This window comes from Pleurodeles waltl, chromosome 6, assembly GCF_031143425.1.
Source record: "Pleurodeles waltl isolate 20211129_DDA chromosome 6, aPleWal1.hap1.20221129, whole genome shotgun sequence".
NCBI lineage: Eukaryota > Metazoa > Chordata > Amphibia > Caudata > Salamandridae > Pleurodeles > Pleurodeles waltl.
The window spans coordinates 1,524,238,731-1,524,265,466 of record NC_090445.1 but is presented as its reverse complement, the minus strand read 5'-3'; the positions used below and the strand labels follow the sequence as shown (position 1 = coordinate 1,524,265,466).

Below are 26,736 nucleotides of genomic sequence, written 5' to 3'. Positions count from 1 at the left end.
AGGCTGCATGTAAACGTCCACTGGACCCATGTGTGGTGCACATTGGCCCTCCTTTTCACTGTGGCGTAGGCCTTGATTATCGCTCCACACAGTGTGCCCACACCCTGATTCCCCCAGAAGAGGGAACACTGGGCCTGATTTTACCCACCTAGCAATCTTGCCCATAACATCAGACGAGGCTCAATCTTCAATATCAGCTAAGCCCAGCCCCTTCCAACCCCTTGTATGGCATGGAGGAGCACATAATGCTTCTCCCTGACAGCCTAAGCCTCTCTTGCTCTCTGGCCTCTCCTTTCTCCTGCCATCTTGCTATGGCTCATAGCAGTGAATGTATCCCCATTTTGGGACTCTGCACTGATTTGGTCTCAGTAATTACGAATCTGCGTGTTATTCCCCATTCCAGGAACATATCTCAGAATATCCTTATTTAATCCCAGGAACACGGTACTTCTACATTGCCTTTCTCATAAATGAGGCCCTAATGGTCAGGTCTTAATTATGGATTTTCCATCTCACTCTTTATCATCAAAGATTCTTCATTTTGCCCTGACTTTGATTTCCTAAAGATCTTGAGACAGATTTACTAACATTTTGTCATGGTTGGGCCACTTTTTAACGTGCAGCCACAACAGAAAATGCTAGTAGATATTTACAAAGCCACGCAATGGGTGATTTGCACTACTTTGCGCGGCTTGTAAGGAAATGTAACGCAACACTGCAGCATGCACTGCCTTGTATTACATTTTGTTCTGGGAGGTGTTCCATGGGCGAAGCGTGGGTGTTCCCATGCATCTACCTATGGATTTCATGCTATCCCAGAGTTACAAGGGTTTGTAAGCCTGGGATTGTATGAAATCACTACTCCTCCCAGAGGATCATCTAATGAGGAGAACATATTTTTTCTCATTTAAGGATTGCCAGGGATCGCCCCTGGCCTGCCCCTTGTGACCCTTGTCACTGCCTTTGTGACCCCTGGCCCCAGTGGAAGCAAAATCACTGGTATGGAACAAGTGGGCAGCTTGTCCTAATAGATGTCTGTTCGGCCTCCACTTTCCTGGTTTTCTGCCATTTTTTTTTCATTACACAAATAGTAAATAATTGTATCCAATGCAGTGGACAAATTGGAGTACAGTTAGCTGCAATAGAATAAGTAAAAATGCTTTTAAGTGCATATTGTATGCGTGCTTGTGGGTGAAAGTGTGTTTATGGGAGAGAGTGTGTGAACAGGTGTGTATGTGTAAGCATGTGTGTGTGAGTGAAAGTAAAGGTCAAGTTATGTACGTTGTCAATTCCGCTATCCCTGACATTTTGGTTAACTAACGTCCATGGTTCAGGGATTGTTTTGTGCAGGATGGTGTCCCGTCCTGCACAAAACAATTCTGCTTGTAATACAGGCACGCTTGCATCGCGGTGGAAGGTGTCTGCGTTGGGGCTAGGCTGCCTGGACCTCTCCAGCGATATAAGAGAGCAGGAGTACGTCATATCTTAATAGAGATGCTGTAGGTCTTCTCTCTCCCTTTCACACAACGAAGCGCAGCATGTAGCCTTTCTGCCCTGCGTTGCGTGAAAGGGTAGTAAGTCTGTCCCACTGTCCTGAGGACTGAGACCAAAACTTACTTGCCTCAAGTTTGTACAAAAATATCTATACAAAGAACTGGTCTTGACAGATGTGTTTTCATTGAGATGTTTATATGCATCGCTAGAATATTCTTGTTGGTGTTAGACTACCTTTCAGGAGGCACGGGTGGTAAAGCGTTACTGTTGGGGCAGGCGATGTACCTAATTGATGTATGTATGATGATACGAATATTCCATGATCCTACGTTTCTTTTAAATTCATTTAATAATGCCTTTAATTTGAAAAACACGCCTACTGCTATGGCCTTCATTACCAGAGGCCTATAACTCCAGATGGGACTGGTAACAGGAGTTAATGCCTGGAATAGAGGTGACAAGAGTAAAATACCACTACTCCCAAGTTTTTCACTAAGAGAATTGAAGTGCTCAAATGAGGAAAGTGTGAGGTGAAAAAGAACCCTCAAATAAGGAATAATAGTCAGGAGTTGATGGGGAAACACAGAATCCTGCAGTTATTCTCGATATCTAAAGGGCAAACTTGTTGTGATCCGGTATTCCTGTAAATCGGCCTGTCCAAACGGTGGCAAATTCGTATCGCCACCTATGTTATTTGTGTAATCTGGATATGTAGGTGCAAAACTGCACACCGATGCATTATATGTAATTCAACCCCAGTGCTAAGGAGCAGTGTGTCGACCTTGAAAAATGAAGCGTTCAGAAACCCTTGCAGATGCAAACCTGCTTCCTCGAAATGCAAATCCTGTCCGAGGCGCAGAGAGGATGTTATTTTACCGGCACCTCTGTGGCTGGTTCACTCCCAGAGCTCTCCCATCGGCATTCGAGCACCATGCCGCGTCTTCCCATGCTCGCTGCCCTGCTCTGTGCCATGGTGAGCACAGGGCGGACACAAGTCGACCTCCAAATTCCCTCCGCGCTGGACCAGTTCAATTTACCAGGAGATTACTTAATCGGAGGTTTCTTCGGAATTCACCTTGCGAGCCTTGACCCGGGAAGTAAAACACTCCCAGTATCAGTGCCGTGCACCAGGTGAGGCGTTGTTTCCTGTCCATCTCGGTTCTCACACTGTTCTCCCTCTCGGATTGCTCAAGGATGAGAAGTTGTTGCTTCTAGTGCTCTCTGACAGGTTTGCAGCTTCGTAGCGTTGTACGTTGAAAGCGTTTTGTGACTAATACACAACAAATACAGTAACCCACTGAGATAGATTTTCCGCGAAACTGAATACTTCTTGCTATAACTTTTGGGACTTTCATTGAGTTCGAGATGAACAAATGCAAAAAATGATTTACCATCCAAAATAACTTTCCTAGTTTTTGCACAATTAATTAAAAAAATGAAATGCAGCTAATGAAAATAAAAATGTAGCTATGTTATATTAAATGTATTTTATCAGATTAGTGATTCAGCATTTACTTGCCTGGGTTCGCTGCTATTCCAATACTTTTTAGGGTATTGCACACAAGGAATTATTGGTTCCACAATCAGTGGTACCCACTATTTAATTTTTATTTTACGTGAGAAAGAGAAATTAGGCTTCCCATTGGATTAAATCGTTAATTCGAGGGAATGTTGGGCGGTGGATTTATTCGTGTAGAATAATTCGATGGCTTTTATACATTATAATGCAAAGGAAACCATGGATGTCATATGACATAGGGTCTAATTTAGATTTTAACGGCTGTTTGCACCCTCATAGTATGATATATATTTCACCCGCCTTCCAACAAGTGCACTATATCCTATGGCACCTGGACGACCGACTGATGGACAGGCGGGGTATCTGTCACTTGAAGTGGTACCCGTCCACCAAATTTTAAATCAGGCCCTTAGTTCTGTTTAGCATGAGAGGAAAAATGTGTTTTTTTAATAAACCGGAACATTTTTTAGCAGTTGAGTACCTTAATTTTTTATATAATTGTCTGCAATCAGTGGTTACAAAAATAAGAAATAATTATTAATATATGTTAATCAGTAAGTGGGATTTAATTGAGCATGGTTTGCCATTTTCAAATTACTGTTGTGAGGTACATATTGTCTGAGAAAACAGTGAAGCTGTATATTGGGGTGTGCAGGCGCTTGCATGGCCCTAAATGATGGAAATTCTTGCATTGCTTTCGATTAAAAACACGTCCGCGGGTGCAGCAGAAAACTGTGAAATATCGCACGAGCGCTGCACAATCCGTAGGATGCATAGGCCTGAGTGTTGTGGAAAATGGGCGTTGCCTAAGGTCATTTACTATTGGCTTCCAATTTCATGAGATGTTTGTGTTCTGTTTGCACTTCGTGAGTACTGTGGTTACTGAACAACGATGATAGATTATATTGAACTTTGTGTTTGGTTTAATCAAGGGTCAGTCATGCTTGAAGAGCAAGAACTCATTCAGTAGTGAGTGGTAACTAAGACGAAGAACTATTGTTCGTGGCATCCTTTTTTCAATTTCTAATACGTTTCATTGTTGTAAACTATGACTGTGAGGATGCTAATATCATATTTCCATAATGATTATATCTATGCGATCTCATGACACAGTATACTATTACACATATATGAAACAGGGCTGCTCTATTCCTTCCAGGGGCACGTGTATTCTAGGGAGAAATACCTGTACAATGGTCCCTAGGGAATCATTCACACGAAAAACATGGAGGTTAATATATGATATATGATGTTGTAGTCCTATGTGTATATCTCATTTCACATATATGGCTGTTCTTGTCCTTCTGATTCTACTGAAGAGCCTAAGAATGTGACAATTTTCTTGTACTGCCTATTCGTACAGTGGATGAGCATAGATCCATTAATTCAGGTCGAAAGGTAGATTTTTTTCTCTCGTCGGAATCATTCCCTGGCACCGATGTTTGCAGAATACTCACACTTCCTAGAAGTGATATTTCTTAGAAGGTTACAAAATGATTTGTTAAGACTGTGGAATTGTCAGAGGTTAATTTCCCTGTGCAGGAACTCAGTGGAGGAGGATTAGCAGATGGGTATGATCTTTTGTTTGCCTATGAAATGAAGGCACAGATAATAGGCAAAGTTCAAAGAAGCAAAGTATATAACTGGGAATTCAGTCACCAATGTTTCACAAGAGTTTCAAACATTCCGAATCAGAGTTTGTCACCACAAAAAACTTTTTTCATTGTTGCAAGTGTGTTCCGCCCATTGAGTATGCCAGGATTTTTTGCATCGGATCACCTGATTTTTTAATTTTATTGTAGATGAGGCTCCTTACCTGAGTCTCACTCCCAGTAATTTCATGGAAAATTGGACTGTGTGTATTTACCTCCAGTGTCAGTCTTTTAGGATAAGGCTGCTGCAGAGCAAGTAGTGTAAGAGGCACTGGACTGGTAACACTTGAACGCTTGTACACATGCATGTGCACACACGTGCAGACTGTACATAATAGACTACGGTCATCTGCAGCCTGGTAGCTGCACACAGGTAACCTGCCTTTGGTAGTTTTTAACTGCAAAATCAACCTGTCAAAATAGCCCTTTTTGACAGGCCCGAACGTTCCTTTTAAATATTAATAAATCACTGCTGTGTAAGCTTCATTGTCCATAAAGGCAGGGTGCAGATATTTCAAAGTAAGACATGTAGAAATTAATGTTGGACTTGTCCTTGAAGTGAAATAGCCCCAAAATTAATTGAACTCTAGTAAGGCTGGCTGTTGCAGTAGGCTATATTGTTAGCTTTATTAAACACTAAATTTCAGATTGGTATCAGCTAGAAAAATAGTTCTTCCATTTAATTGAAATTCAAAGTCCTTCTTAAAAGTAAAGTCAGATTTTAGGTTATTATTTTAGAAATGCTCTTTTAGGAAATTGGTATTTTCCTGCCTAAAGTTTCTGGCAGTTTCAGCTGCCTGGGCTGGCGATGGCTCTCCCACTGGGAAAAGTGAATTGGAGCCAGAAAGTGAACACCAGTGGCCTGAGTGTATATAGAGTGGGTCTTCCTGGCAGGATGACTGGGGAGGAGTTGAGACCTGTCCTGAGTACTTTTCAAAAGGACTTGCCAGGGGCGTAGCATGGTCAGTAAGACCAAGGGGGTGCAGAGGAAGGAAGGGGGGGGAATGTGAGTTCCAGATTTCTTAACAATCACACTAGAGTTTCTTATTAAAATACATTATATATAAAGCAAGGCATGAGGAGGGCTTAAGGTAAAGTGAAAAGAGAGAGGAATGGGCATTGTTAGGGGTACTTGAAACCGAATTTTTTTCAAATTAATAATTATTAAGGCATTCAAAATAGAGACCAGAGTGAGTGTGTATGCATGTTTTTGTCAGTATGGGCATGCAAAAATCCAAGATGCAATCTGACAGACACTTCACTATAACTGACTGAAAGTACTTCTACCTAAATATTTACTATGTAATACATTTTGGGGGGTGGTGGGTAACACCACAAACACCCCCCTAAAGCTACGCCCCAGGGTCTTTCCCTGTACACACCAAGAGACCTGACACCAGCCAGGTATTTCACTAGGTAGACTGGAGCCAAATCCAGAGCAAAGGGTAAGGGACTCTTACCAGTTTAAGGGTTAGACAAAGGGGGTATCCCATTCACAGGCTGTTACTGGGAGTAAAAGCGGTATCCTCAGTAAATAAAGGTTAACAAGGCCTTAGACCTTGATTGCGACTGTGGCAACACCGTGGGCAGCTAGAAGGACAAGCACTCTGATGGCCTGATGGATGGAGTACATCTAAGCTGGCCCCTGGACTAGTGGGCCTCTCTGAAGCCAGTGATACTGGCTGCCTTACACCCTCTGAGGACTAACAGGGGGAAGACTTGAATGCTACTGCCAACCAGATGCCCTGCAAGATTACCAGCAAGCCATGGGGTCTGTAGAGGGCACTCCAGAAGAGAAGGCTGGTGCAAGGAGTTAGTGAAACCAGCTTCTCTCAGAGTGTGCCACTTTTGAGGCCAGAGGCCTGCTTTAAATGGTCTTGGTGGCTTGCCATCTGCAGTAAAAATGAGCCCAAGAGCATGGAAATCAGCACAGTGGGATAGGAGATATTTCACTTCTAAAGATCTTGACCTTTGATGAATGCTTTATTGACAATAATGATTGCATTTAAATATGGTTACTGATTTCAGTAATATGATGGTGATTTGTTCATATGTGATTGTTGGTCTTATAATGTGGTGATCCCCTGAAAAAGCCAATAGGCTTGCCTCATATTCTAATGAGGTCAACTCTTGTCTAAGCTAATAGACTTGTCATCTATGCTTACTTGGTGACCCATTGATAAAGCCAATAGGCTTGCCTTATGCATTGATGTATTGATGTGGTGAGCCCATGACGAAGCCCATAGGCCTTCATTATTTGGAATTATACTTCCCAATATTGTGTATGGTATTCTATTTGGTATAGGTGAGGGGGCGGGATAATGGTTTTGTGAGTCATGATACAGTAGGTTGTGATTTCAGAATGTCACTGAAGGTACTTCCTTCTGCATGATATATATGTAAATGAATGCATAATATTTTGTAGTGGGTTTGTAACAAATGTACTTTTCCATTTTTAATGAAAAAAGCATTGACTGGACAATCATTTATTGAGTGTTACTTTTGGATGACAGCGAATGGTGATTACTGGCCCACATCACCTCCCTGGAGTAAGCCTTGGACTGCTTTGCTCCGCAGACCTGAGAAAGTCCAGTGCTATCGGGTGGTTGAGTCCCAGTAAGAACCAACTACTTGCACAGGTCTCACTTCTCCCCAATTTATAACCCAAATTCTTACATTCATGTGTACCAATCCCGTACTAAGAGCTTGCAAAGTTTTACCGTACTTAAATGAGATTGTGAAAGGATACCAATTTTGTATCTGGAACAGCGTATTTTGAGTCTCTCTCCCAAATACTGATTGGTATCAAATGTATAAATGTTTTACAACCTAATTCCCATTCCAAACCATTAGAAAGTGACTGAGTCCCAAGTTGGGGTGTAACTTGTTAGCAAAGGGCAAGGCAAATGTAAAGCCCATATCTCCTAAAGAGAAAACGTTTCAGTGACATCGACCCATTGTGGGTGGCCAGAAAGTGTCGAACCAGAGATCTTCACTGTTTTCCACTACCACAAAACTTTTTCATTCCTAACTAAATTTCGACAAATTACTCCTCTTTCAACACTTGTCAACCAGAAAACACACTCAAAGACAAGGAAATTCGTTGGCTGTAGCACCATCAAGACGAATGTGTACCGTCGGCAGAGATGCAAAACTGAAGTCTGTGGGGGGACATAATGACAGCAAAAGATTTAACACAAATGTGAAAGAGAGAGAGAACAACAAGCTCACCGCTGTCAATGAGACAAGAAGAGAAGGCTTTGAGAATTGATGTGGGTATCAGAGTCAATGCCTGGAATAGAACATCCTGACACCACTAACCATTCTGGTGCATTATTTAAAAATTCTTATTTATGATAACATTGGAGACAGATAGCAAGTAACAACAATAATTCAATTCCATCAGTCAGTCCTCCCAGAAGATCTTTATATTATAGCTGTTTGTTAACCCCATACAAGTCCATCAAAGCGTCATGATGGAAACTTTATTAAGAATACAGTTTTATTAAGGCTTGAGATTTATTTTCGCATGTTTAAGTGCAAAGGCTTGAGTTAGAGTTTGGTGGACAGAGTATTCTGCTGCAAAAGCAACAGAGTATTTGCCCCCCAATCCCTTTGTTCATCCACTTCATTTAGAGATGTGCAGACCTTAAATATTCCATTGTTGGAGCCTATGTTGACTCTGTCAATGGAATATTTCCTTCTACAGTACAAAAGAGTAGGGGCTGTTGGAGGAAGAACATGATATCGCCTGCCCTACCTAGAGTGGATGGGTAATATCTTTTTTGATATCTGTCACCACCAGGAAAAACCTAGAGGTGAGAGGCAAAACCTGGAGGTAAGGGGCAGGAGAAAACTATAATGACTCCCACATCCTTGAAGAAAACTCCCAAGGTGTGTGGTTCGTTAGTTTTATGTCTTTTCAAAAACAAAAAAAATGTTAAAAGTTTGGTAAATAGCCATCAAAACCAATAGCAGGTGCCCACCAAACGTCTAGTACATTGAAAGGAACCTTTGTATAGACATTGTCTTTAAATGTACAGAGAGGACCACTGGACAGCAGTCACCTTTAAATTTGGTGGGTGGTGGTCCCTCAGGGTGGTGGAGGTAATGTTTTCCCCCAAACTAACAGACTTTACTCCTCCCGCCAAACTCTAACCCAACCCCAAAACAATTTCCACATATCCTTGTCCTTGTTTCATTTAATAATTGGGATTAAGTAAGGCATCCCATGATAAGGATACGTGATTCAAAGACGGCAGCCCCTTTCACGACACAAAATTCAGCAATGTCTAGAAGTGAAAACTTGCAATGAACTCCCTGATTCCATCTCTCCAATAAGAAGCGACAATAGAAGGCAGTTCCACCATTCCTATCTAGATAGACTAGAAGGATAGATTGGCTTGCCAATTAATATGTATAGGTTTTTATTCTCTGACACACATATTTAATTAACCTAGTTACCACTCTATGAAATCCCTACTTTTAACTCTGCAATGTTATAAGTATTTATTGTGCGCATGGCATGTCAAGGGCCATTCCTTATCCTGAATAACTGTTGGTAATATGAGATTTTGGCACCCTTTGCACCCATAGAAAAGCATTTGTTTGATTATATATATTTTTGCTCCCATATTAAGAGTCTGCATGAAATGTCCACTGAAGGGTGTCCTTGAACACATGCATGCAATTTGGTCTGGAAGAGAGATAGGGGAGTCACAAAGGTGGCTGTTCCCTTTGATATCCCCATTAGGGATTGTTAAAATGTGCGAATGCACACAGGCAATGCCCCACTGGTACTGTGGCTAGGGGTATGAGCAGAGGGTATGCCCACAATCCTTTCCCTATGTTCAGTGCCTGCTGAGTACAGTTGCAGGTCCTCTCCTGCAGGTTGCTCATGCTCTGTTCCCAGAGGGCACTGCTGGCCATGACACCGAGCACAGGGCATTGGTTAGGGTACATGGTTTTGCCAGAGACCTGCGCTACGCCCAGTGGTTACAGCAGGAAAAGTGAAAAGGGCTCTTTCAACTGGTTGTTATTGATCCCAACATATAAGAAACTGAGACCCCCATCATAACTTTGGCAGTCATGGTACTGCCACGCTGGCGGTCATTCCATAGCCAGGCTGGAGGGGCAGACAGGCAAATAACGACTCTGGCGGTGATACCACCGCAACACAGCCAGTAGCCGACCAGTACTGCCAGTGCAGTATGACCGCTGCTGATGGTGGTAGCCATCTCCAGGCTGGTGGAAAGCACAGAAGCGCCAACCGTATAACGAGTTCACACACCGTCATGATTTCCGGGGCGGTACGAACCCCACAAAAAGCTGGCAGAAATGAAGTGAAAGAAGGAGACACTCACCTCCAAAGGTATAGACTAGTCAGCGGACGCCATGGTACGTGCACTACAAGTCTTCCCAGTGCTATTCTACGCCATCCTCCTACAGGACCAGCAACGCCGGCAAAGACGCCATCGGTAAGTACACCTGCCTAGCACACAACGGCGGGAAGGGGAGAGTCACACACGCACAGGCCACACACACACCGGGCATGAACTGCAACGCTCACACACGCAAAACAACACCTGTACCGATACACACACACACATTCACAGAGAAACACACACACACAACACACACTCACAATCATTCAATCAGTGATTTGTTAATCAGTGATTTGTTAAGTGCGCTACTCACCCGGAAGGGTCTCCAGGCGCTGGGGCGGGGTGCTACTGCTCGAAGAGCCAGGTCTTGAGGTGCTTCCTGAAGGTCAGGAGGTCCTGGGTCAGATGTAGGTTGACGGGGAGGGAGTTCTAGGTTTTGGCGGCAAAGTGGGAGAAGGATCTACCGCCGGATGTGGTACGGTGCGGTTGCGAGGGCGAAGTTGGCGGAGTGGAGCTGGCGTGTAGGGATGTGGAAGCTGAGACGCTCGTAGAGGTAGGCCGGTCCAGCGTAGTGGAGAGCTTTGTGAGCGTGGATCCTTTTACTAACGGGGAGCCAGTGGAGGTCTCTGAGGTGGGCTGAGATGTGTTTTTGGCGAGGGAGGTTGAGGATGAGTCGTGCTGAGGCGTTCTGGATGAGCTGGAGTTTCTTCTGGAGCTTGGCCGTTGTTCCTGCATAGAGGGCATTGCCGTAGTCCAGTCTGCTGCTGACGAGGGAGTGGGTGACCGTTCTGGTTTCCACGAGGATCCATCTGAAGGTCTTGCGGAGCATGCAAAAAGTGTTGTAGCATGATGATAAGATGGCGTTGACTTGCTGGGTCATGGAGAGCAAAGAGTCCAGTATGAAGCTTAGGTTGTGTGCGTGGGTGGTGGGCTTTGGAGCCGAACCCAGGGTGGCGGGCCACCGGGAGTCGTCCCATGCTGATCTGTTTCAGTCGAAGATGATGATCTGGGTCTTCTCCAAGTTCAGCTTGAGGCGGATTTCTTTCATCCAGTTGGTGATGGCATGAAGTCCGATGTGGAGGTTGTTCTTAGCGGTTGCGGGGTCCTTCGTGAGAGAGAGGATGAGCTGAGTGTCGTCTGCGTAGGAGGCGATGTTGAGGCCGTGGGATCGGATGATGTTGGTGAGCGGAGCCATGTAGACATTGAAGAGGGTGGGGCTGAGTGAGAATCCCTGGGGAACTCCACAGATGGTCTTGGTAGCCTTGGACATGAACGGGGGAAGGCGGACTTTCTGGGTTCTCCAGAGAGGAACGAAGTGAGCCAGTCCAGGGCTGTGTGGCGAATTCCAGCTTCGGAGACGCGTGAGCGGAGGGTACGGTGACAGACGGTGACGAAGGCTGCGGAAAGGTCAAGGAGGATGAGGGCGATGGTTTCCCCTTTGTCGAGCCTGCTCCTGATGTCATCGGTGCAAGCGATTAGGGCGGTCTCAGTGCTGTGGTTCTTGCGGAATCCGGACTGGGAGACGTTAAGTAGGCTGTTGTCCTCCAAGAAGCGGGATAGTTGGTTGTTGACTATCTTCTCGATGACCTTCGCGGGGAATGGGAGGAGGGAGATGGGTCGGTAGTTTTTGAGGTCTTCGGGGTCGCTGTGGGCTTTTTGAACAGGGTGCTGACTTCGGCGTGTTTTGCTGCTCTCTGGGAAGACGGTTGTCTCAACGGAGCTGTTGATGATGGTCCGGAGCTGGGGGGGGCGATGATTTGGCTGGCTTTTTTGAAGACGTGGTGAGGGCAGGGGTCAGCGGGAAAGCCGGAGTGGATGGTGCTCTTGGTCTTGGTGGTTTCTTCATCATTGGTGGGGGTCCAGGCATTCAAGACGTTGGTGTGGCAGGGTGCGTTGGGGTCGACCTTGGCAGTGGTGGTTGTGGGGGACGGTGGTGCAAAGCTTCCATGGATTTTTGTGATCTTGCTGTGACAGAAGATAGAGATGGAGTCGCAGAGGTCTTGCGAGTGGGGAGGGTTGGCAGAGCAAGACTTGGTGTTGGTGAGTTCCTTGATGATGCTGAAGAGCTCCTTACTATTGTGTGCGTTATTGTCAATTCGTTCTTTGTAGAAAGATCTTTTGGTGGCTCGGATGAGCTGGTGATGTTTGTGCATGGCTGATTTGAGGGCGGCATGGTTGTTTTCTGATTGTTCTTGGCGCCAGATCTTCTCGGCTTTCCGGCATTCACGTTTGGAGGCCTGAAGGTGTGCTGTGAACCAGGGAGCTTTCTTGTTGGTGCGGGTGTTGGTGGTTTTCTTGAGTGGGGCGAGGGTGTTGGCACAGTCGTCGAGCCATAGTTTGAGACTGAGGGCGGCGGTGTTGGGGTCGTTGGTTTTGGGTGGTAGGGCGAGAGCGAGGTTGGAGATCAATTGGTCCTTGGAAATCTTGTTCCACTTGTGGTGAGGGATCCGATGATGTTGGTTGTGGGTTTCTGGAAGGAAAAGTGAACACAATGGTGGTCGGTCCAATGGAGTTCGGTGGTGTGAGTGAAGGTGACGTGGCTGCTGGAGGAGAAGATGGCGTTTAGTGTGTGACCGGCTGAGTGGGTGGGTGAGGTGACCAGTTGCTTGAGGCCTAAGTTGGCAAGGTTGTCCAGTAGGGCTAATGAGTTGCTGTCGCCGGTGTTCTCCAGGTGGAAATTCAGGTCGCCGAGGAGCATGTAGTCTGTGGAGGCGAGGGCGTGGGTGCTGATAGTGTCGGCGATGGTGTTGCAGAATTATGGGCGGGGGCCCGGGGGTCTGTAGAAAAGGGTTCCTCTCAGGGTGATGTTAACGTTGACGTATATCTAGAAGTGCAGGTGTTCTGCGGCGTCTAGGGTGTCATGGGTGTCGGTTGAGATCCTGATGGAGCTTCTGTGGACAATGGAAATTGATCCTCCTGGTTTGTTGGTACGGTCTGTTTGGGTGATCTTGTAGCCCTCAGGGATGGCTATGGCAATGTCTGGTTCCGATGAGGGGTTCATCCAGGTTTCGGTGAGGAAGGCGATGTCTGGGGAAGTTGATGTGAGCAGGTCCCAGAGTTCGATGGCGTGCTTGTGGACGGAGCGGTGTTGAGGAGGATGCAGCTGAGGTGGTTGAGGTGGGTGGCGTTGTTGTGGTGCTTGGTGGCTTGAGCGCAGGTGAAGTGGCATGAGTGGCAGGAAAAAGGTCCCTGGGTGCGCCTAGGAGAGGCCTTGATGCAGGCGGTGGGGCGGCCGGGGTTGAGTGCGAGGAGTTCTGAATTGGTGCAGTGGCGTCTGGAGGCGTGGGAGGGCAGGGGGACAGGCGTTGGGTGCGGTCCAGGCGCGGACAGGCACAGAGAGGCTTGCCTCTGGCACGCCTCTGGCTCGCCTGCATAGCAGCCGCCATTAAGAAGGGGAGGTGGGAGGGAGGAGCAGCTGGGAGGCGGGAGGCAGTGGTGAATGGGGGCGTGAGTGGGTGGGGTGGGCCACAGGGGATGCAGCGGCGGCACCGGAAAGAATGGAGCGGCACAAAAAGGGGAAAAAACAGGCAAGAGCAGACAAAAAAGACATTAAACAGTAAAACGGGCAGAACAACGAGAAAAGGCAATAAACCAAAAAGGCACAGAAAAACAGCAAAGAAAGCACAATACAGAGAACAAGACACACACCATAATACTTACAGCAAACCACTAGACACCGGGGATGAGGCGCAGGCGGGTGCCTCCGGTGATGGAGGGCCTCGAACTCGCGGAATCAGCGAGGGCTGGGTCGGGGACACGAGGGCAGTCTGGTGGAACTGCTAGGCGTGCAGAGTGGTGCCTGGCCTTAAGGCAGGTCAGGGGCCACTCTCCGCATCACGCAGCAGCCGCCACTAAGAAGGAGAGGTTCGGAGGGAGGAGCAGCTGGGAGGCGGAAGGCAGTGGCGAATGTGGGTGTGAGGGGGCGGGGCCACAGTGGACGCAGTGGCGGGACCGGGAAGAGCAACGAGAAAAGGCAATAAGCCAAAAAGGCACAGAAAAACGGCACAGAAAGCACAATACAGAGGGTGGAGGGTCTCGAACCCGCGGCAGCTGCTCGGCGTGCAGAGTGGTGCCTGGCCTTAAGGCAGGTCAGGGGTCACCAACACACACACCACACCCAACACACACGTCACACACACCCAGGCGAAAAACATCACAACGGAACCTCACTTACACCCACCCACAGCAATCCCACTCAATAGGCCACAAAACGTAAGGCAGGCACCCTAATCCTGTAACAGACAAGGCCAGCAAGCAAAACAAAATGTCAACACAACCTGCATGGAATAGAAAACATTCAACACAACCAAACTTTGTTCTTGACTGAGTAGGAGGCTGTTTGGACTCAGCCACAGGTGCAGAGGGATGCTTTGTGGCAGGGGGAGGGGCATGGGAAACAGAAGGGGAGTCATGGGAGGACTTGGAGACGGAGGGACTGGATGTGGGGGAGGGAACCATGACGGCGAGGGGCCCCACAGGGTAGGACATAATCAAGGGTGGGCCAAGGAAAAGCATTTTAGGACAATGGGGGATGGTCTGGGATACATGTCTAGGAGTGGAGGTAGAGGGAGTGCTAGTAGGACGTGTAGGTGTGCTGGGTATGGGTGCAGGTGCATGCATAGTGTGCATGTGTGAGGTGGAAGAATGTTCAGTGTCGGAGTGTGAGTGTTTAAGTGTTTTGGGAGGAGGGGGAGAGAGGTTGGGAGAGGACAAACAGGTCATGTGAATGTATGTTGGGGTGATGTCTGCAAGGAAGGTGGGTGTGCTGCATGTGGTCGTGATGGTGGTTGTGGTGAGTGCGGATGTGGTGTATGGGGTGCATGTCTGAGTGTCTGCTGTTGTGGTAACTGTGGGCAAAACAGAAGTAGTGGCAGGATATGGGAGTGAGGATGCAGTGCTGGCAGGTGTGAGAGGTGATGTGACTGTAAGGCAGGAGGTGGTGGGGAGACAGGGGAGGCAGTGGCTGTTGTTCTGTCTGCTTCTGAGTGTTGAGTGTGTGAATGCCTGTGGTGTGTCTTGTGGGACCTGTGTGTGTCTTTGCATTCCTTGTCTGTTGCTTTGGGTGAATGCCTATTTGAATGTGTGGGTTGGATGGGTGAAGGGAGAGTGATCTGGGAGTAGGCACAGGTACCTGGAGGGAGGACGGAAGTAGTAAGGACACTAGCTGCCATCAATGAGGAGGCCAGAGCCTGAAACGATCTCTGTAGGCCAGCCAAGGCACTGTGAATGCCTTCTAGATAGGCATTGGACTGTTGCATCTGGGATGCCAGGCCCTGAATGGCATACACAATCGTTGACTGCCCCACAGAGACGGATCTCAGGAGGTCAATAGCCTCCGCATTGAGGGCATCAGGGCTGACTGGAGCAGGGGCTGAGGTGCTTGTGGTGAAGAAGACGCCCACCTTTCTGGGTGAGCAGGCACGGGCACTTCGCTGGGGAGCTACTGGGAGGGTGGTGCTGGTAAGGGGGTGGCAGACAAGGCTGTTGCTGGGCTGGTCCAGAAGGGTCCGCCACCGCCAGGGAGCTTCCATCGGAGGAGGAATCAGAGTCAGATGTTGCAGTTACTGTCTCCCCGTGATGCTCCCCTCACCCTCCAACCCACTGGTCCCCTCGGCGTCTGTGCTCTCAGCCTCCTAGGTCCCGTGGGCTGCAGCTTCCCCACTCGCTGGTGCCCCAACTCCTTCGCCTGCTGATGCTAATGCACACAGGGGAATAAGAGGACAAGTAGGGAGGGTGGGAGAGCATGAAGGGAAGCATAGGGTCAATATCTACACACCAAGCACATTTCAACACAGTTTTAGCCATAAGCATAGCAATTACAGGTATGCAACATCTACTACATTACCACATTCAGCAACACTCCCAAATAGCTACCCAGAAGAAAGTGAGCACACCCATTACAGTTTGGCAGCACAACTCAGGATCTGCTGTATACTGGCATGCCCCTATGAATCCTGATTGGAGCTATGCTAAGGTAATCCCTGAGTAACAACCTTGCAATGTGATGTCAACCTGTGTATGCCCTCACAGGACCAACTTTTCATGATCAGAACTGTACATGTCAGTCACTTTCCCCCAGTTCAATCCCAGATAGTACAACTTTACACATGCCTGGCATCGTTAGGTAAATACACTACCAATCTAACATGCCTACACACCTTTTACACAAATATCCTAGCTACATTCCCTATCATATGTACACTAGACATCTACCTTTGTCCATCACACTCATCCTTTCCATTCAGAGTGAAATAACACAAAAACTACACTCTGTTACGCACCCCCTTGCGGCTTCTGTGTTGCCCTCAAGCACCCATCCAACTCAGGGTATGCCACCGCCAGTATGCGCACCATGGTCATGGTCCAACGGGCACCCCCTTCTTCGTTGGGAAGCCGTCCCCAACTGGGCCTCCACGATCTTCCGGGCCCAGCGTCTCAGGTCCTCCACCGCTTCCGGCAGTGGATGCTCCACCGGCTATGGACCCCCAGGGTCCGCACATCCTTGGCGATGGGTTTCTACATGGATTTTTCCTGACGGGCATTGACCTAAATGGGAGACACAGTAAGAAGGGCACAGTCATGTAGACACATTATGCAGAAATATGATAGGCCCACAAACAGTATACGCACACTTCCATCCACGACAGGACACAACCACTTCCTATTCCAGCATGCGGGTCCAATGCATCACCCTCCACAGGGTATCCAGCATACACATACTATCATACACACGCAACCATGTCGCTAAAAATACACCAATATGCAACATACCTGCTGTTCTGGAGCCCCATACAGCTTTGTGTACAGGGGTAGGACCCCATCCACAAGTTTCCGGAGTTCTTCCTCAAGTCAAGTGAGAGAGGCTGTAGAAAATGGCGGACACAGCCGCGACGGTCTGCACCATCACCGCTGGCGGTCATCATCATCAGCCCCCCCATTTCCCATAGACAACAATGTTAACCAATGAGGAGTTGCACAGCGGTTACGACCGCCTACCGCCATGGCAACATATGCCGGCAAAATGAGCTCACTGTCATTTTCCTCTGCATACAGGACAGGCAGCAGCCATTTTGCACACTATTGTCCAGTTTACAGTCACACATGTCCGTCACAGCTTGTACAGGCCATGTACATGGCAAGCAGAAATGGTGGTGAACAATGTCAGTTACATCTATTCAGTTGTACCTTCGGAGTGATGAGGAATATGTTGCTGACTCATGAACAGCCTATGAATGTGTAGTAGGTTAAAGGGTGACTGTACATTAATCATGCCTGACACCAGACGCCACTAATATATTGTGTATGTGCTCCAGATGACATCAGTGGGTTGTCACATTGTTGGAACAGTCTCTCATCAACTATCCAGGTCTGAGTCAGGAACCTGTTTTCAGGTGTGATGCATATTGACGATATATTGTCACAAACTGGGACCAATGAAGTGTAATCGTGCTCACACATGTTGTTTCCTAAACCTAGATACTGACCATTGTGGAGGCAGAGACATGCATCTGTGTCCCGGCCCCTGGTTGACCTTGCCACCATGGAAGACAGACACATCATACTCACCTATCGTCTCAACTGTGCAACCATCATGGAACTGTGTAGCCAGTTGGAGTCAGATCTGCTGCCAGCCATACGACAATCTACAGCCATTCATCATACTGTGCAGGTGCTATCCATCGTCCACTTTTTGGCCACTGGCTCTTTCCAAGGGACTGTGGGATTGGCAGCAGGAATGTCTCAACTTACAGTCAGTAAAGTGTTGTGGAGAGTCTTGTCCGCCCTGCTGAAACATGTTGACAGTTACCTTAACCTTCTGAAAATTTCCCCCATGTGAAGGCTGACTTCTTGCAATGGGGTATATGTAATAGAGGCCATAGATGGTACCCATATAGCATTGGTACCACCCAGGGACAACAAGCAAGTGTATAGGAATAGGAAGAGCTATCATTCTATTAATGTACAGATGGTCTTTTTAGCAGACCTATATATCTCACAGGTGACAGCTAAGTTTCCTGGCTCTGAACATGATTCCCACATCCTCAGGAACAGCTGTGTCCCACATATGATGACGCACCTACAGAGGGAGAGAGGCTTCCTTGTTGGTGAGTATGATGAGTGTGTGCACAATCACTGTGACCACAACAAGCCTACACTTTCCACTCTCAACATAGCAGGACTGTAATAGTTGTTTCCACTATCCACAGGTGATTCAGGGTATCCTAATCTGTCCTGGCTACTGACACCTGTGAGGAATCCAAGGACCGGGGCGGAGAATCGGTACAGCGAGGCTCATGGGAGGACGAGAAGGGTCATTGAGCAGGCATTCGGTCTTCTGAAGACGAGGTTCCAATGTTTGCACATGTCTGGAAGTTCCCTGCTCTACACACCTCAGAAGGTGTGCCAAATTGTTGTGGCCTGCTGCATGCTGAGCAATTTGGCATTAAGGAGGCATGTGTCATTGCTGTAAGTGGAGGGTGTAGAGGACGTACCGGTAGCAGGAGAGGAAGCAATTGACAGTGACGAAGATGGGGATGAGGATGATGTTGTCACAAGATCTCAGCTCATCCAGCAATACTTCCAGTGGCATTCTGATAGGCTTCTATCTCAATATACCACGTATCATGCTGAACTACAGTATGGTTGTTATTTTGAATCTATCTGTGATGTGAGCAGTGTCATGTTTGAGTTAGGTACAGCAGTACAGTGTACCTGATAGATAGGTATTAATGGGCTGAAGTACTACTGCCATTGCTATTGTCAGTCTGTATGAATTGATTTCACTAACTATCCAAATCCCTTATGTGATAAATATAATGTGAATTATTTGGAAGTGACAATGGAATGTACCTTCTTCATAGCTGTCCTCATACATCACCTCGTGGTACATTTTACCCAAATGTAATTTCTCAGTTTTGTCTTACTATTAGTGGAGGATAGCACACTGTTCATTGTGATGGATAGCATTTCACTTATGTGTCATGTCTCCAAGACAGGAATCGTGTGTTATTGTTAATAGGTATGTTATTTGACACTATTGCAGTTGCATGTGGTATTGCTTTGATATAGTGATCTATCATAATACCTTTACACCTTTACACAGAAGAACTGGCGCTAAATGCTGACTTCCCTTCCCTCTCCGCTACCTGTGGACCCAGAGATGTGCTGAAATTGACACTATGCATCTGACAACGAGCTACATGGACAATGGCTTCACAGATTTAACTTTTCGCACAACCCTTGAACACTACACACCATCATTGTTTGTTCATTGTCACTTATTGAACACACAAAACCAATTGTTTTAAAGATACTTATTGTGTTTTCCATAGGATGGGTTAGTGCTAAAGAGTGGGGCACTGTTGGACGAAAATATCAGGTTGTTAGTCCAAGCATTTGGTAGCACAGCTCCAGTTGCCAGGAGTAATAGGTAATGGGGATATGGCAGTAGTCAGTCTCGAAGGTGTCTCTGTGTCACACAAGGTAGACAGTTCCGGAGGGGCTCATTTTCTGGCAGTGGGGTTGGTACTGGCTCCAGTCCCTTCAGGATGTCTGGGTCTGTGTCCACGTTTGCGTTGGGGTTACTCCTCTACCGGGGGAGGGTCACCTGTGGCTTGTGAGTCCTCAGGCAGAGCTGCCATCCCAGTAGCTGCAGCAGATGTAGAGGGCTGCTCAGGACTGTGGCTACTGGCAGGGGCCTGATGGTGGGTGGAGAACTCATGCAGGATGGATATTAATTCTGCCATGAACCATCTGAGGGAGGCCATGGTGCCACTGTGTTCCTGTCACTGCTTCATGGCCTCCTGGTGGTACTGGATTTCCAGCCTTTGGCGTTCCCCTAACATGGCGACTATCTGGCCCATCTTGTCCTAGGATTGGTGGAATTTAGTTTGCACAATCTTTTTTTAATTGATTTTTTACTGCAAAGGAGGGTCTGTGGTACTGTGCACACTGTCCGTTCAAAAGCCATCTTTGTGCCTACAGGCAGAGCACAGGGTTATCTTAAGGACATCTCATGCCCAGTGAGAACTGTGAAGTGGGGACAAAGTACACCTATGCAGTTAAAACTTTGTGAAATAGACACTGAGGCCGTCATTATGACATTGGCAGTAAACCCCACTTACTGCCACGCTGACTGCCACCAACATATTGTCCCTGCGCCGGATATCCGTTCACCATATTATGACACACACACACCAATCCGTCACTGTAGGAAGTTGGTTCTGTATGTACTATTTCAAAGTAAGAAATAGTGTGCACAGAGTCCAAGGGTTCCCCTTAGAGGTAAGATAGTGGCAAAAAGAGACAATTCTAATGCTCTATTTTGTGGTAGTGTGGTCGAGCAGTAGGCTTATCAGAGGGTAGTGTTAAGCATTTGTTGTACACACACAGGCAATAAATGAGCAACACACACTCAAAGACAAATTCCGGGCCAATAGGTTTTTATATAGAAAAATATATTTTCTTAGTTTATTTTAAGAACCACAGGTTCAAGATTTACAAGTAATACTTCAAATGAAAGGTATTTCACTCAGGTATTCTAGGAACTTTGAATAATCACAATAGCATGTACAGTTGTGACAAAAATGGCAATAAGCTATTTTAAAAGTAGACAGTGCAAAAATCAACAGTTCCTGGGGTAGGTAAGTAAATGTTAGGTTCACAGGTAAGTAAAACACTTACAGGGTTCAAAGTTGGGTCCAAGGTAGCCCGCCGTTGGGGGTTCAAGGCAACTCCAAAGTTACCACACCATCAGCTCAGGGCCGGTCAGGTGCAGAGGTCAAAGTGGTGCCCAAAACACATAGGCTCAATGGAAATAGGGGTGCCCCGGTTCCAGGCTGCCAGCAGGTAAATACCCCCGTCTTCGGAGGGCAGACCAGGGGGGGTTTGTAGGGCAACGGCGGGGACACAAGCAAGCACAGAAAGTACACCTTCAGCGGCACAGGGGCGGCTGGATGCAGAGTGCAAACAGGCGTCGTGTTTCTGATAGGAATCAATGGGGAGACCCAGGGGTCTCTTCAACGATGCACGCAGGCACAGGGGGGGGCTCCTCGGGGTAGCCACCACCTGGGCTAGGCAGAGGGTCGCCTGGAGGTCGCTCCTGCACTGGAGTTCGGTTCCTTCAGGTCCTGGGGCTGCGGGTGCAGTGCTGGTTCCAGGCGTCGGGTTCCTTGAAGCAGGCAGTCGCAGTCAGTCGGAGCCTCTGGATTTCCTGTGCAGACGACGCTGTAGGGTCCCAGGGGGGTCAACTCTGGCTTCTCATGGGCTCGCTGTCGCCGGGGAGTCCTCCCTGTAGTGTTAGCTTTCCGCAGGTCGAGCCGGGGGCGTCGAGTGCAGAGTGGAAAGTCTCACGCTTCTGGCAGGAAACGTGTGGTCTTTAAAAGTTGCTTCTTTGTTTTCAAAAGTTGCAGTTTCTTGGACAGGGTCGCTGTTCTCTGGAGCTTCTTGGTCCTTTAGATGCAGGGTAGTCCTCTGAGGCTTCAGAGGTCGCTAGACCCTGTTGGACGCGTCGCTGTTGCAGTTTTCTTCGAAGTAGGGAGACAGGCCGGTGGGGCTGGGGCCAAATCAGTTGTCGTCTCCGTCTTCACTGCAGGGCTTCAGGTCAGCAGTCCTTCTTCTTCTTTAGGTTGCAGGAGTCTATCTTCCTCAGTTCTGGGAGCCCCTAAATACTCAATTTAGGGTTGTGTTTAGGTCTGGGAGGGCAGTAGCCAATGGCTACTGGCCCTGAGGGTGGCTACACCCTCTTTGTGCCTCCTCCCTGTGGGGAGGAGGGGTGGCACATCCCTAATCCTATTGGGGGAATCCTCCATCTGTAAGATGGAGGATTTCTAAAAGTAAGAGTCACCTCAGCTCAGGACACCTTAGGGGCTGTCCTGACTGGGGAGTGACTCCTCCTTGTTTTTCTCATTATTCTCATTATCTCCTCCAGCCTTGCCGCCAAAAGTGTTGGCAGTGGCCGGAGGGGCGGGCATCTCCACTAGCTGGGATGCCCTGTGGCGCTGTAACAAAGGGGGTGAGCTTTTGAGGCTCACCGCCAGGTGTTAAAGTTCCTGCATGGGGAGGTGAGAAGCACCTCCACCCAGTACAGGCTTTTTTCCTGGCCACACAGTGACAAAGGCACTCTTCCCATGTGGCCAGCAACATATCTGGTGTGTGGCAGGCTGGCAAAAACTAGTCAACCCACACTGGAGTTGAGTATGTTTTTAGGGGCATCTCTAAGATGCCCTCTGGGTGTATTTTTACAATAAAGTGCACACTGGCATTAGTGTGCATTTATTGTGCTGAGAAGTTTGATACCAAACTTCACAGTTTTCAGTGTAGCCATTATGGTGCTGTGGAGTTCGTGTTTGACAGACTCCCTGACCATATACTCTTATGGCTGCCCTGCACTTACAATGTCTAAGGTTTTGCTTAGACACTGTAGGGGCATAGTGCTCCTGCACCTATGCCCTCCCCTGTGGTATAGTGCACCCTGCCTAAGGGCTGTAAGGCCTGCTAGAGGGGTGACTTATCTATGCCATAGGCAGTGTGAGGTTGGCACTCTGAGGGGAGTGCCATGTCGACTTACTCATTTTCTCCCCACCAGCACACACAAGCTGGCAAGCAGTGTGTATGTGCTGAGTGAGGGGTCCCCAGGGTGGCATAAGACATGCTGCAGCCCTTAGAGACCTTCCCTGGCATCAGGGTCCTCGGTACCAGGGGTACCAGTTACAAGGGACTTACCTGGGTGTCAGGGTTGTTCCAATTATGGAGACAAAGGTACAGTTTAGGGTAAGAACACTGGTGCTGGGGCCTGGTTAGCAGGGTCCCAGCACACTTTCAAATCATAACTTGGCATCAGCAAAGGCAAAAAGTCAGAGAGTAACCATGCCCAAGAGGCATTTCCTTACAGTCACTATACAGCCACAGACACATATCCGTCACACCAAAGGTCAGTGATAAACTGGCGGCATCCAAACCCACACCATTATGCCAACAGAACTACGCCCACAGCATTATGACCCATGAATCACCACGGCGAACATTTAACGGCGGTAAACCATTGGTGGTACATACCGCTGAGCTCAAAATACACACACACATACAAAATAACTCCACATTGGACAATTCACACAACACACACCTGACACCCATACACACACCACATCACACACCCACACCACTATAAAACACACACTACCCACAACCCTTTACGAATACAAGTCATTGCCACCAGCGAGACACCAAGAGCACTCACACAACCAGAGCCACATACCACCATCACCTATACACCACCCACCATCTTACATCACACACTCCAACACATCACCCTACACACCCGCACCCACACCACTCACACTACACCCATGGTACCACAACAACACCCCAGATTCTCTGAGGAGGAGTTAAGGGTCACGGTGGAGGAAATCATCTGGGTAGAGCCACAGCTATTTGGATCACATGTGCAGCAGATATCCATTGCTAGGAAGATGGAGCTATGGCAGCGGATCGTGGACAGGGTCAACGCCGTGGGACAGCACCCTAGAACAAGGGATGACATCAGGAAGAGGTGGAACGACCTACGGGGGAAGGTGTGCTCCATTGCAGCAAGACCCTAACTAGCTGTACAGAGGACTGGTGGTGGACCCCTACCTCCTCCCCCACAACTAACAGCATGGAAGGAGCAAGTCTTGGCAATCATGTATCCTGAGGGCCTGGCAGGAGTAGGAGGAGGAGGACTGGACTCTGGAAAGTAAATTCTATATTACTATCACCCCCTTAACTGCATGCCATCACGTACTCCCATCACTCCACCACCTCCCATGCACCACACCATCACAACCCACTCACCCCAATGCCAAGCCCAGCGCTACCAATGCATGGACATCACTCACAGCCCTGCATGGATACCAATCACTAAAGCATGCACACTAGAGAATCACCTAGCCCACCACATAACAACTTATACAAGGAAAAGCTACCGGGGCAATAACAACCATAGAGGGAAACCCACCCATGCACAATATGTCACACACAGAAATAATAACACTGCATATACATCCCCACAGGTATCCCAGCCAATGTCACCAGAGAAGAGGTGCCAGCAAGATCCAGTCCCCCCCACAGAAGAGGCCCACTGTGATGACAGTGACTCTGCTCGCCTGGATCTGGATGAACAACCTGGCCCATCAGGGACCTCGGGCAGTCGGTTACCCAGGCACAGTCCCACACCACCACAGAGCCTCCCCCCTCAGGAAATACCACCACAGCGGTCATTCATACCTCTGTCCCCAGGGCACATCAATCAGCAGTGTGTCCACCACTACAGGGACTCCAGGGCACCCCCATACCCAAGACAATCAGGGACCTGAGGTCAGTGGCAGTGGGCACACGGTTCAGGGGACAGAGGCACAGGACAACAGGGAAGCTGGGAGGACTACTGTGCACCAGGGGGAGGACAGGCCCAGGGAACCGACTCTCCAGGAGGCACTCACCACGATCCTGGGAGCATACCAACATTCCCAGGATATGCTGGGCCAGATCATGAACAAGTTGCAGGAGAACATGCGGCTGCAGGAGGGACAGTACCAGGGGATCAGGGAGGACTTGAAATCCATTAACACCACCCTGGTCTCCATTGCAGGGGTGCTGGCAGACATGGCCAACATTATGAGGGAGGCAGTGTCACACCAGCGGGCCCCTGCCACTAGCCAGACTATTGAACAGCCCTCCACCTCCGCTACCGTTAGTGGACAGGAGGCCCCGCAACAGGACCAACAGGGCACAAGCACCCCTCCCCCTGCAGAAGGAGAACCACCCCGCAAACGTTCGCTGCAATCCAGGCAGAAGCCAGAGACTATTGCCAAGACCCCAGCCAGGAAATAAGACTCTCCTGAATGTCACCCTTGTGTCTCACTCTGTCACCCTGTCCACCTTAAACTCCCATTGCTCCCCTTCCTATGCCCCCTTGGACAATGCACCTGTGCTACCAATAGATTGGACTCTACCCTATCTATCAGGTCAGGCTCCAATTGGGCACACAGCTCTGGGACTGTGGCCCTGTCAAGTCTGTAGGTGAGGATAATGTACCTGTCCTCCGTTGTTGCCAAGTCCACCAGGGGTCTGTACACGGGGATGTCTCCATCTCCTATTCATCCGCAGAGGTTGCAATCTATGGGGCAAAAGAGTGAGGAGACGGTCATAATATGTACATTATAGCCACTACAGTTCAATGCATGATGTGATTTATTAATGTATTAGTGGCATATGTCTTGAATGTACAATTTTGATCTGTGACGCACTTAGGATCCATGGTCAACCCCCACCCCTTGAAATGGCATCTGCCTGTTCTGTAGGGAGGGACAGGTGGAAGTGAGGTAATTCCGCTGACATTGTGTGCCGTTGCGGAAGGCGGTTGGGAACCTCCGTGCAACTCCACAGTGGTTATTATTGGGCCCTATTGGGTACAGTGGCCAATGGTGATATACGCCGGCTGTGACGGTATGCACCGCCGTGGACATGACTGCCATTTTCTATCTGTTCACTCACTTGCTACCTGACCTTCAACAGGAGAGGACCTACACTGCATGTGCTGCTGTGACCTGTGTCTAGAACCTACCATGGTCCGTGTGACTGGGGAAAGGGCCCCTGCCTTCACCTCAGCGGAGTTGGAGTGACTGGTGGATGGGGCCCTACCCCAGTACGGACTGCTGTATGGGCCTCCAGGCCAACAGGTGAGTACACTGTGAGCATGATGCATGGGGCATGAATACATGGAGTGCTGTATGTGAAGACCTTGTGTAGGGGGGATTTGTGGATGGGCCCTGGGCAGCGTGCAGCATGGATGGGCCATGTCTGTGCGTAAGGGGATGGGAGGGCTATGGTGGGCCATGAGTGTAATGTGCAGGACAGTCTGACTAATACCTTTCCCTGTGTATATTTCCTCTGCAGGTCAGCGCCCATCAAAAGAGGGGTATATGGCGACCCATTGCCAAGGACGTGCAGACCCTGGTGGTTTACGGCAGGTGGAGCACCCACTGTCGGAAACGGTGGGAGGACCTGAGACGCTGGGCATGGAAGTCCGCGGAGGCCCAGATGGGGATGGCCTCTCAACGAGGAAGGGGTGCCCGTCGAACCCAGACCCCCGCTGATGGCCCGCATACTAGCGGTGGCCTATCTGGAGCTGGATGGGTGCTTGGGGGCATGACAGCAGCAACAAGGGGGTGAGTACAGTGCCCACACTTGCTTCTTACGCCTGGTGGGGTGGTATCCGGGTGGGGGAAGTGTGCCTCTGGGTGCCCCTAGGCCAGGGCTGACATTGCAGTGTAGGTCCCAGGTTGGCCAGGGTTCTGATGTGATATTCCTCAAACCTAGCTAGTAGGCATCCACTACTGGGCAGGGGTGTGTGGGTCCCAGGTATGCTGTAGTGGGTGGTATGTGTCCCTCACAATGCCCTGGTGACTAGCATTGTTACTGGTAGTGCCATGCATAGTGCATAGGGCTGTTACCTGTGTGTGAGAGTGCTGTGTACGCCAACGGTAGTGTTAGTAGAGCCATTGACCCAGTGTATCCTTTTTCTCTCTCTCTCTCCCCCTTTCTTGTTTTGTCATCCTATCCTTATGTGCATTAGCATCATCTGGCAAAGGAGCAGAGGCACCGGCAACGGAGGGAGCTGCATCCCACAGGACTAAGGAGGCAGAGTCCACCG

The 26,736-nt window shown here is 48.6% G+C and overlaps 1 protein-coding gene across 1 annotated transcript in view; it reads left to right on the top strand.

Annotated features, from left to right (window-relative positions):
* The first annotated feature begins 2,425 nt into the window (after window positions 1-2,425).
* Window positions 2,426-26,736, top strand: part of LOC138301783 (taste receptor type 1 member 1-like) — a 90,411-nt gene continuing 66,100 nt past the window's right edge. Inside the window, exon 1 of the mRNA XM_069242285.1 lies at window positions 2,426-2,625. Within this exon, the coding sequence (XP_069098386.1) occupies window positions 2,426-2,625 (200 nt within the window). The remainder of the gene's footprint in view (window positions 2,626-26,736) is intronic.